This window comes from Lytechinus variegatus, chromosome 4 (assembly GCF_018143015.1).
Source record: "Lytechinus variegatus isolate NC3 chromosome 4, Lvar_3.0, whole genome shotgun sequence".
Taxonomy (NCBI): domain Eukaryota; kingdom Metazoa; phylum Echinodermata; class Echinoidea; order Temnopleuroida; family Toxopneustidae; genus Lytechinus; species Lytechinus variegatus.
This window is the reverse complement of record NC_054743.1, coordinates 53,639,730-53,652,423: the sequence shown is the minus strand read 5'-3', so window position 1 is coordinate 53,652,423 and position 12,694 is coordinate 53,639,730. Positions and strand designations below refer to the sequence as shown.

Below are 12,694 nucleotides of genomic sequence, written 5' to 3'. Positions count from 1 at the left end.
CAACTCGATCAACTGCATAATTAATTTTGATTTGCCGAATGATTAAAAAAAATCAATTCCGAAAGTTAAGATAACATTTATATTCTTCGCACAATGAAAATTGTTTTGATTCATGTTTTTTTTCTCTCTGAAGAAGGGACTTTTGATAAGGAGAGAGGGATATAGAGAAGGGGGGGGGGGTTGAAGCGAAGGAAGGGGGGGGGGGGGCTGAAGAAAATGAAAGAGAGAGGGAGAGAAAGAAATAGAAGAAAGTCATTAAAAAAATGAGAGAGGGCATGGGGGGAGGGGGGGGGGGGGGACAAACAGGTGCAAATCTAGTACCAGCCCATTGGCAATGTATTCACCCGTTATAAGCCTAATTATTACCTCCCTTCTTTTGTTTTCTTACAAGAAAACTGAGAGAATTTGACCCATTTTTCTGCATAGATATCTTATTTGTAAAAACTGAATATGCCCCTATTTCATGATCATGATTATCAGTAGAGGAAATTTAAAAAAAATATTTCATCAACAATAAAGATAAGCACAGTGAAATTCATTTTGTTTACTCCTCTGTTTGGACGGTACTTTATTTCACAAGAGATAAAGGTGACAAATATTTACATATTAGAAGCGACACATTTCTTTTTTATTTTATGATACAAGTGGGCAAGCTCACACACACACACAACATGATGATGTAAATACATTTCTATCAAATTTAGTGCTGCTACACTATAGTACTCAAAGCATATCCATGTCAAGTAGTGAGAATGAAATTTAAGGGATGATGAAAGCCTAATCTTCTTTCTTTCTTTTGATTATAGACTTATAAGATAATTTATGACAGTTTATATTTTTGATAGGTCATGTGCTTTTAAATACAAAAACATATGTGTCTTTGTAAGAGCAGCAATTATATACAGGGCCACCTGTATAATGCCCACTTTCAGAAGATAGAAAAAGTGGTCTTCACAAGCGACTGGCTACTAAAGAAGGGGTCCTTCATTTTCTGATGGCATTTAAAGGAAAAGTAGTCAAGGGGTCTTTATAATGACCCCATTGTACTCTATTCTAGAGGACCAGGATTTAAGATTAAGAGGGATTATCCACCTAATAATCCTTACAACCCCATGTTTTGAAATGCAAACCTACATTATCTTCCATATATGGATAATGGTCTGACTATAGAGGGTCAACTTGGCTTGTATATTAGCAAGGTGAGCTGGAGTATACCATTATTGGCAATTGCTTAAAAGGGAGTTCACCCTGAAGAAAAGTTTTTTTTGCACAATGTCCTTGGGAAACAAAGAGAAGCATACTGAATTTTCAAGAAAAATATGAATGTATGAATATCCATCCTACCTAGAAAATATTTTGAAAAGGCATGTTAAATGTTGACGTTGCTGGCTGTCCGTAGTTGTGGTTGATTGGATCAATAGTAACTCTTTGTAAGACGGGGCCCATGACATCTTTCATTATCATTAGCCCGGCTATAGCCGTGCTGCTTACAGGCACTCTGGCATTTGAGGTATTTCTCCCTGCCGGGTATCCATTCACCTCACCTGGGTTGAGTACAGCACTATATTGGCAAATTTCTTGCTGAAGGAAAACAAGCCATGACTGGGAATCTAACCCACGTCCCTCAGATTGAAAGACGAGAGTCATAACCACCAGACCACGACATCCCCCGGCATTCGATTCTCCTCTACAGATTAGCTCAAATAATACATCTAGGGGCGTACGGATATTCGATGAAAAGACATTCCTACAGGTGTCTGAAGAAACTAAATTGCAATCAATTGTACAAATCATATTTCATTTGCATACGACATATCAATCCTAACTACGATCGCGAATCCATGTAATTTGAGATGACAGACCAGCGATCAACCAAATCAACTTCCACGTTTTTGGCTCGCTTGATTCGCTCCATCACGTTTCAGAAAAAAAATCATTGTAGTCAATTCGGTAAGCCCCCCTCCAAATTTTCGCCATTATATAACACTGGTGACTGATTTATCAAGGTGATCGATTGTAACACTGAGATAGTTCAATGTATCCAAACAGGAAAAAAAAAACATAGGGGCTCGGGGTGATTTTGCCCCAACCCCCTCCCCCCTCAAATTTCCCATTCACTACACTGTTCAAAGCTTATCCATCAGCTGTAAAAAGTAGCCCCCCCCAAAAAAAAACAAAAAAATTGCTTGGTATCCAACAAGGTATTTCATCAAGTTAGTTCATCAAATAGTTAACTATGATATAATTAAGAAGCTCTGAAGCCGAGACTAAAGCATTCGAAATGGATTCTAGAAATCTGTACAATAAATATGCTTGCAAGAATGTCTTAGTTTTTCACTCTATCAAAATGTTTCATAAGATGTTAGAACAAACTGCTTTTTATATATATATCTCAAGCCATTGCACACAGTAATAATATTCATATTCACAAGCCTTTGTAACAGGAAGTCTATTAATATATACAAGCATGAATTAGGTAATAACTTAGCTGTGGGATCTACAAGTACAGTCGATGAAATATACATCTAAAATAAAACTGCATTTTAATGCCAAAGATACTACAAGGGGAAGATCGACAGTGCATAGAGCGTGCAATGAAATGCTCCGGAACAGCGCCCTCCATCGTTGAGTAAGTAACAAACTTTTTTTAACTTTGCGTATTGCAATAAGGTTGTGTACAAAACCTATGAGAGAAATGGTGGAGGGGCGAAGGAATAGACTATTTGTACTTTTAAGAATTTTTTCTTCAATTTTTTTCCCCCTAATATTATAAATTAATATATTTCAGAGGTTTCTGGGAAAGAAAAAGCTGGAATAATCCACATGCGTTGCCCATGAGTACTCTCCAAAATTCCCTCTCTAATTTTTTCCAAATGTTTTAAACACAGAAGTGTGCCAATTTGTGATGGTTTACTTACTCAACGCTAGTGGGCGCCCTTCCCCATGAGCATTAATCGAGCGTTTAAAAAAATCGTCGAAGTGTCCGATCTTCCCCGTGTAGTATCTTTGCTAATACCTAATTTGTGGCTTTCTAGGAACTTTAAATCACTTCTAATTAAAATTCATCATAGTGTGTATAATGTGAATGCACATTATTTGGATGATGCGAACATTTCAATAAAGCTAAAGAAGTAACGGACTAATATAAATTCAGAGACAATTCTATGCGACGCAAAGTGATGGTACTGGTGAATTTCAGGAAAGCTTACACAAGCATTTCAATCATATCTCTGTATCTTGACACGAGGGGGGGATTCACAATAATAAAAAAGGACATTGTAAGTTCATAAAGAGAATTGTTAAAAGCCGTCTTCCTATGCTTAATGGCTTCAAGTTATCACATGTGCTACCAAATGCACTCACAACCAAATGTTATTTGTATATTGTACAACGACTACTTAGCTTGTTGTACGCGAGCAAATGGGAGGCTGAATGTCAAACATTCTTATCGCTGTACACATGACGTACCATCCAAAATGTACCGTTGCACGGCTTTAGCAGGTCACGTCACAATACAATTTAATTTGTTGCATAAAAATGAAGGTTCAATATGCGTATAGCCTGCTGGCCAAATGCGCAATGCTGCCCAAGATCATGTGCGCTTATGGGATTTTGCCTTTCGGTTTTATTATTTTGCTTCCTTTTCATAGATAACTGCAGGATAAGTCTTTTTTTTCAGATTTTCGCTAGATTCGATTCGAGGCATTGGACAACACAAATAACAAATATTTTTATTCGCGCAATGGTGCGAGATTTTGAATTCGGTGAAAGAAAGAGACGAAGAGCATCTTTCTTTCACCTCATGCGAAATCTCGCACCATTGCACTCATGTCTATTCGCTACATGTATTTGTATACTGTTGAAAGGAGCAAACCAGCAAATCACAGTAAATCAACCATTAGCCGAGGAAAGAGATAAGGTCTGGTTATTGAACCTGATTTTTATGGGTTCTTTTTCTTTGCAATTCAAGAGGTCTACTTTATGTATTTTGGGAGGCTTTTAATCTTTTTGCGCCCGATGTTATATTTTTTTTTACTGTCAAAACGCTTTGGAATAACAATATATTTTTCGAGACTGGTAAATTCTGAAACCTCAAAATACAAGAATATCTGTAGAAGAGAGGTAATGAAAAAAAAAGAATCCAGCACATGTGATACATAGAAATCTCTTACATATCTTTGTATATCATTTTACGATAGGCAGTATATCAACACAAATCAGCATTTCATTCATGATAGAAGTTAAACAGACTTAATACTGCTAAGTAAAGACTTGGAAGGACACATATTTTTTTTTCTAATGCCCAATATGATATCTTTTTTGCACTCAATATGCACAGCTATTACAATAAATACCACTTCAATCAAATGATTTCTCCAAAAAGCAAATAAAATGATAGAATCCTTCAACAGAATTAATATAATGAGTATTTTCATGAAATAGGGAGAAGCGATGAAGATCACAGCCTGGTCATAGCTATTATCTGTAGCCTCAACAACCCCCTGAGGAGTTCTACATCCCCCAAATATGAACTTTCCCCATACCCCAGTCAGCGACTGTCTCCCATTCCAAGAACCCCAAGCGACACATGCACCAAAGAGTCTGTGTGGGTCTGGAGACATCTGTATCAAAGCATATGGATCTTATTCTAGTCAGAAAGCCTGCATTTGGCAAACAGCATCTCCTGGGCACTAATCGATTCTTCTATCTTCCCGCAGACTTCATAAATTGTCCACCAAGTTTTTTTGGTATATTCATGCAGTGTGAGTTCATTCTGGGTGTTTTCTGATCAAAGACAGTTTGTGACGATCTTGAAGAAGGTTCCCCATCCTTCCACGTTGACAGAACATGCAACTGTTGGATCTGCTGATGTGATTCTATGGCCTCTGTAACATCAGGATTGGCCTGGTCAGCCATCTGCGGACCCTACAAGCCTAATTAATCCAGATCCTGGAATGATTAAGATGGTCCTTGTCGCTTCGATGGACGAACAAGGACAACAGCCCTGGGTGCTGAGCCAAGTAACAACTTATCTTGGGCTATCCGTAACCGTAACAGGTCAATAACTCTAGAAGACAACCATCCCTGATACAATTCACAAAGGAACATTCTTCTAGAACACTTCTCTTGGTGAGGCTAGATCTCCAGAAGTCAATTCTCCTTGAAGAATTTCTTACCTAACTACCAATTCCTTCAAGGACATCTTGCAAAGCATCAGGGGAACTCTCCTAGAACCATCCATAACATGATTAGTATCATATTTATCAGAACTCATGCTGGGTATCCCAGTTCACACTATCAAGACCCAAACCAAAGCCACACCTGAAATCATCAAACAAAGGATGACCCTCAAGATGAAGCCATAGTGACGTTGGTTGGTGAGTCTATTGTAACCAAGTCAGAGTGGTGGTGTTCTATCCGGTCCAGGAGCTGCGACGCTACGGGACAGAACTCTGTCTTCCAGTAGGACTTCATGAGCTGCTGGGTCTCTGCATCCCAGTCCGCATCCTCAGGAACCTCCAGGGCAACTTCCTCATCTGAAATCAAAGACAGATGGAGGAAACATAATATTGGTAGGCTGTTAAAACCTCATATCTTAAGATTTATACATTTCAGTGTCAGAAAAATACCACAGGACAACACATAAAACTGAAATTTAGGAAATCAGTATTTTTCGTGAAACCAACAGTATTCTTCTCAATTTTATTGAGGATAATTTTCAACAATTACAGAAAATCAGTACCGCTTAGCAGTTCTAGGGCCTGTTGCAGAAAGTTGCGATCAAACGCAACTGAATTTCATTTTACGTAACTTGAATTTTCAGCCAATGAAGCACACATATTCGGGACTTGTGCTTGATATTTTGACTTGCGTTTAAACGCAACTCTTTCCGCAACAGGCCCCTGCAGTGGTAGCAACCTCATATTGTCTGAGAACAGTTTCCCAGCTCCTGCGGAGGTCTTGTTTTGGGCAAGTTAAAGAAGGTTTCCACTTTAAAATGTCACACCTCTAATACAGAATTTTTTGTGACAATTCCTAAAAAATCTAAAGGTTTCAAATACAATGTTTTCACAGCCTAAAGTCAAAGGTTCCCCCCACCACTGCAAGATCTTTAAATTATACAGTCAACTTCTTAAGTTGCAAACACTTTCATTTATACTCCCAATCAGATCATCTCTCCCATATCCATGAATCAAATTCTAAATCAATTCTTTTTTCATTGACCAAGTAAGATCTTGCAAAAATGGGTCAGTTTTTTTTTTATTGACCTCTCTCTAGACCCTTTGACTTTTGTCAGGAAAATCTGCCAAAGATTTGCACACTGCCACTGCATCTTGAAACAAATTTGTACAATTTAAAACAGAGCCCATTTCTAAATTCATCCAATCTTTATTTGTAATTACATGCATTTTGCATATATTCATCTCTTGTTCAAACGGCCTATCTTAATATCAGAATGAATTTCTGGGCCCTGCAAAACACAAGGCTTTGCAATGAAATGCATAATAATCAATGAAACCAACTACAAATATATCAAATGCTAAAGGCTCTGTCACATTGTTCCGTGCAAGCCTTGTGGGTGACTTTTTAGGCTACCTGCAGGTTGCCCGCATTGACAGAACTCCGCATGTATCTTGCACGCAAGTCTGATTTGCCCACAGGAAAGTTCTAAACATGCTCAAAACTTGTTGCAGGTCAGTTGCGGGCAATGCTTCTACGGAAAGATGTGACACCACCTTAATAAGCTCGATGTTAACAGTGCCCTGGGGCAGATTTTATGAGTAATAATAATAGCTGGATGTTTAAAGCGCTTTTTGCCTGAGGTTTGCTCGAGCTGCCATCACCGGCGCTCAGTGCATGCAAGGAATTACTACTGCCGGGTACCCATTCACCTCACCTGGGTCAAGTGTAGCACAGTGTGGATAAATATCTTGAAGGGAAAACATGCCATGGCAGGGATTAGAACCCACGACCCTCTGTTTCAAAGGCGAGACTTAGAACCACTAGACCACGACACACCCACAAGAAGACTTATAACTAGAGTTACTATGCCATTATTTTATTGCAAAAGACAAGGAAACCTTGGATTACGGTTGGCTGCTGAGCCCCGTTACCATAGTAGTTGTCAAACAATGAACCATGAAACACGCCCCTGGACTTAACAGAACTGCCCAGGCTTGTGGTGACTCCCCCCCATGTTCGAAAGAGCTCTGGAAATTAATAATAAAAACCTTAGAAAATCCCCAATCAGTGCAGTGTTAAAGCTTGTGTATAGTTTTGGTAAATCCACCAAAATGCACCTATCACTATTCCAATTCATTGCTAGCTAATATGAATGGATATGCCCTATAACAGTTATGATGTGGAGGATATGAAATGAAAATGTGTTTTACAGGATAAATTTTGCGATTTTACATGGAAATTTAACTTGATCGGGTCACCCGATCAAATTAAAATATCTATGTGTTTTTGTCTTTCAATTAAATCCTATTCCAAATCATGGAATGGGCTGAAACTTAAGTTCTTTGTCTGTAACTTTTGGATATCTAATCACTAAATTTACAAGATAAATGCTTGAATGCCCATTTTTTAATTTAAAACAAGCATCGCCGAGAGAGGGCGCTATATATCCAAGATTTGAATATTTGAAATTTTCTCAGAGAAGTGCAGTTGGAAAAATATCTAACGGTCTCTACGCTTCAGTAAGACTGTCATATTAGATGATATTCGATTATCAATCACATTATTGACCCTTTACCAAAGCTATACACAGGCTTTAAAGCTTATCAAATGTAGAAGATTTAGGCAGTTGGTAATGAAAACAGCCCCCAAAAATAAATATAAAATCACTTTTCAATTTTTTTTGCCTAGTACTGTCTTACCAAGGTAATCCACAAGCAGTTCTGTGAATTCGCCAGTCTCTTGCTCTCCAAAGGTCTCATTGGAGTTGACGATGTTCTCACTGTAGTTCCACAGCGTCATACAAACCATACCAGCAAGCTGCCAATCACTGCGTCCAAAGTCACGTAAAACATCTATCAATCTGAAAAACAACGTCAACATTTTAAAGATTAAATCAAGTTATGGATATGATTAATATCATTTTCAAACAGAAAATAGCCAAATGTTTGTGTTCAATGTTTGGTTCTTAGAAAATGCATATCATTATATAAATGTGCTCCACTTTCCAGTAAGGCAAGTACACATGCTTCTGGATGAATACGAATAAGTAGATTACCATGTGACAAATGATTCTGAGAGAGAATGAGTGGAAAGGCCCCAACCAAAGCAAAGACACGCTCATGCCACACAAGTCTACAGTTCCGAGAGGGACATGGCCACCGATTTCTTCGCAATGGAACAGGGTTCCCTGTTTTTCAAGAGAACCTGATTTTTCCCTGATGAAGTTTAAAAATTCCCTGATAATTATTTACACCCATGTTCAGTTTCGATGTTTTTGAAGTTGTAGCAGTGAATCACGTGTATATTCAGTATAAAAAACAATAATGTAAACTAATTAGTACCACCATAACCAGTCATTAAATGGATGTTCGTTTCATGTGCAATCAAATATTACAAAGCCTGACTGACTACAGTGCTTTTGACTTTTGGGCTGATCAAATGCCCTGATTTTTTCCTGACTGGAAAAAAGTAAAATAATTTTCCCTGCATTACGAAAATTTCCCGTTTGATTCTCGACCTCACTTCGGACTGCAAACTGCTGTCGTATACCCCGTTTTGCATTTGGGAAATCTCAAACAACATTTCCAACCCCGATAAACCCATCTTGGCCAGGTAATCCCCTTGTCTCGATTTCACCACCACGGGCCAGCTAAACGAGCGTTGAGCCAAGGACGAAATGATAAACAACAGCTGTGCTATTACGTAAGACTTGTCTGCCTGTAGAAGGATCTTCGGAATGAAATTATTGTATTCGATATTAATCACGTTTTCAAAGGCATATTACATTCAGACATCCAATACTAGTCCATTTTCAATTTCGAATGAAGAAAATCGACCTCGAAATAAGGAAAGTATGCGGAATAAAAATTACGGTATGCTTAGCATGCAAGGACCGCGATGCATCCCATCTAGTTTCTGTCCGTACAGCAAGAAAATATGGGATGCATGCCGTTCACTCGCGCAACGATACAGTCTTAACGAAAGAAAGAAAGGAAGGAAGGAAGGAAGGGAGAGAGAAAGAAAGAAAGAAAGAAAAAGAAAGAAAGGAAGAAAAAAGTTTCTATCAACGCGTGTATACATGGAACTCCATGCACTCACCAGAACACACATTGCAATCCATCGTGTGTGGCCCCCTGCTGTGACCGTTGATGCTGGGGTGTATTATCTTCGGACCGAGGTCAAGAAACAGGTGTTTCTATACTTAAATTTCATGCTTGAGGGCAATAGGGTTTTGAGAAGAGATTTGATGATAAGGGAAACTTGGGGTATACTGCTCTTAAACGCAAGATTTTCGTCATGATTGGCTGGGAACCCTGTGGACACAAATATGCTAGTTGTAATATTCAGGATTGTGATGTACATAAAGCTCCAGCACAGACGTGATTGAGCTGATCAACGTTGAATATGGAAATAAATCAATGTCAGAATTCTTTATAGAGGAAACAAAAGGAGCACATTTGTCAAGGTAACGATCACATTAAAAACAAAACAATTTGAATGGATGGATGCATTACTGGTATTCCATAGGTGTGATCGATCTGATCGATTGCAACTCATTTGTAGATTGGGACCAAGGGTAAATTGCCAATTCGTCTATTGCCAACTGGTCCTCTCATCACACGGTCTAATTTCATTTAGTCTAATGCCATTCCGTCCATCAACATTTCATCTAACAACCATTTTGTCCAATAACCATTTAGTCCAATCATCAGTTCGTCTAAAATACACTTTATTTTCAGCCATTTAGCCAAATTAACACTTAGTCCAATTAGACCAAATGGTATATGGACTAAATGGCTATTAGACCAACTGGTTATTCGACGAAATGGTGAGTGGGCAAAATGGGGATAAGATCATATGGATAGTGGACGAAATGATGGTAGACCAAATGACAGTAGACGAGTCGGTAATTGGACGAATTGGTATTGGACCAGTTGGAAATAATCTGGACCAAGGACTTACTTGCTGACACCACCCTCTCTCTTGAGCATCGGTCTCCTCTCCTGGTCTGCCATCAGGTTTATAAGCACACCACAAGATGTATAGACAAACTCTCTATTACCAGAGTCCAGTAGAGTCACCATCATCTCATCCACTGTTGAAGCAGATCAACCAATAACCAATGAATATAATACAAATAATGCACAGGATTGGGGTCATTAGTGAGAATTATGCACATAAGGTACAGTGGTCCTGAAAAGTTATTGAACCCCTACACAACATGAAGATTATTTTAAGTGTTCAAGTTTTGCCATGTTTTTTTTTTTCTTTTTAGATATTTCATTGTGAAGTCAAGTGATGAAATATTACATTCAATGAAGTTTGTTTCTCTGGGCTTGCCGAACATTGTTGTCTACATTCAACGCTCAGCATGTAGGAATGCATTTTGTGGTGCTACTACAGCAGGTGAGAAGCAGAAGCAGCCACTAACTATACCCTCTTGTCTTGCTTTCCTTCCTTTCTTTTTTAGTGATGCACATTGTGGTGTGGTATTTTGTATGAAAAACTGCCACCGGACAATTGTTGACCCAAAGAAAACAATAACTAAAGCATGATGGGAGGGCGTATGTGGTGGTTGGTTCACATCCACTGTAGTAGCGCTGCATCAGGGCCCTGTTGTATGAAAGTTACCATTTTATCAACTTTGCCATCCAATGGTAACTTGCATGGAATCCTTGATTCTGATTGGCCGTTTATCAGCGTTACCATGGTAGCTACCACTGGATGGCAAAGTTACCATAATAGTACCGCGGTAACTTTTCTGCAATGGCCCCCAGATGCATCATATTTTTTTAGGGCGATAGCAAAGACAATGGCCTGTATTCCAAAGTCGGATTCAACTTAGACCATGGTCTAACTCTGTGCTAAAATTATGGGAAGCCAAATGTTTCAAATTTTTTTATAGTGAATGCTTCTCATGTTTACTGTGCTCTTTACTAATTATTTAATGGTGGAGACAAACTATCGTAATTATCCTTCGCAGGCATTTGATATAATGCTTTGAGTGTCAAATGAGCGGATTACTTGAACCTCTACCGTTAGAGATTTATGAAACAACTGACTTTTTCATATCTAAACCACAACTTAAAGCCAGAGTTTAAATTAAACCTGAATTCAGAATACGGGCCATTGGCTTCAGCCTGTGCCTATATTACAGGCTACAATGGCACATACATGATCACTACTTACCCTTTTTGGCCGTCAAAAAGTTGCGTATATCGATTGATCTTGAGAGGTTTCCAAAGACCCTAGATGCTTCTATCATCCCTTCTTTATGATCAGTAACTAGTTGCTTCAATAATACTGAAAACAAGATAGAATGCAAAAGAAATATAAAATTCAAAGTTAACATGGAAATGATAGTAAAATACGGGTATCTTGTAATTGCATGATTTACAAATTGAAAAAAATTGTTATCTCAGAATGAAAATCAAAATACAATCCCATGATTTCCAATAGTCATTTGATTAGTGATTACAACGCACTGCACAGACACTACTCCATGCTTGGGACACTTTAACAATAATTCAACACTTCAGAATGATCAGCTTAGTACATAATAATGATAATAATAATAATAATAATAGGCATTTAAATAGCGCCATCTATCTAGAAATATTCTATTCCGAGGAGCACAAGAAAAGAAATAATGAGAAAGTTTGGATGAGTGTCAAAGTGTCAAAAACTAATACTGTTAGAAAAGACTTAAGTTTTTAGATTTGAAGGTCTCCAGTGATGGTATAATTCTTAAATTCAATGGCAAGTTATTCCAGAGAGAAGGTGCTGAGGCAAAGAAAGCTCGCACACCATATGCTACACATGTCTTGGGAGTCTTAAGAAGTTGCTGGTGTGATGATATTATGCTACGAGCTGGTGTATAAGGCATGACAAGGTCTTGTAGATATTTTGGTGCCAAACCATTTAACACTTTCCAAGTGAGAAGAAGTATTTTAAAGTCTATACTCTTCCGGATTGGCAACCAATGTAACTTTTGAAAAATTGGTGAAATGCGTTGATATTTTGATGTACCGGTTAAAACCCTGGCAGCTGTATTCTGACTCTTTCTGAGCATACTGAAGTTTATTGACATTGCGTGAAGTTATATTAAAAAGAAGAGCATTTCCAACATCTAATCGAGATAGTACAAATGAGTGTACAAGCATAGCAGTAGACTTATGGTCAGGATTTTCCTAATGCTGTTAACATTATGAATATTACAGTATACTGATTGACATATTTTCTTTACAGGTGCATCCATGGACATATTTTCGTCAAATACGACACCAAGATTTCGAACTGATGACAAAGCTTTAATCATGGAGTCCCTAACCTGTCCTCATACCTTATTGCATGCAATTAGTTGTTCTCTCTGTAAAATCGATGCAGAAGTGTGTCAATTTAATACAGAATTATAAAGGTCATACAGGGCATTTACATAAAGATTTAGGCCCGACTCCTTACATATGGTTATGTCCTAAAGAGATTTGTCATTCATCTAGTTGTCATGAAA

At 38.1% G+C, this 12,694-nt stretch overlaps 1 protein-coding gene across 2 annotated transcripts in view; it reads right to left on the bottom strand.

Annotated features, from left to right (window-relative positions):
* Window positions 1-803: 803 nt before the first annotated feature.
* Window positions 804-12,694, bottom strand: part of LOC121414324 (armadillo repeat-containing protein 2-like) — a 29,557-nt gene continuing 17,666 nt past the window's right edge. For both annotated transcript variants that reach the window (XM_041607463.1, XM_041607464.1), the window contains exons 15-18: window positions 11,374-11,487; window positions 10,147-10,279; window positions 7,884-8,044; window positions 804-5,537 (exon numbers count right to left, since the gene is read on the bottom strand). In XM_041607463.1, coding sequence (XP_041463397.1) covers window positions 5,350-5,537; window positions 7,884-8,044; window positions 10,147-10,279; window positions 11,374-11,487 — 596 coding nt within the window. In that variant the 3' untranslated portion in view covers window positions 804-5,349. The remainder of the gene's footprint in view (window positions 5,538-7,883; window positions 8,045-10,146; window positions 10,280-11,373; window positions 11,488-12,694) is intronic.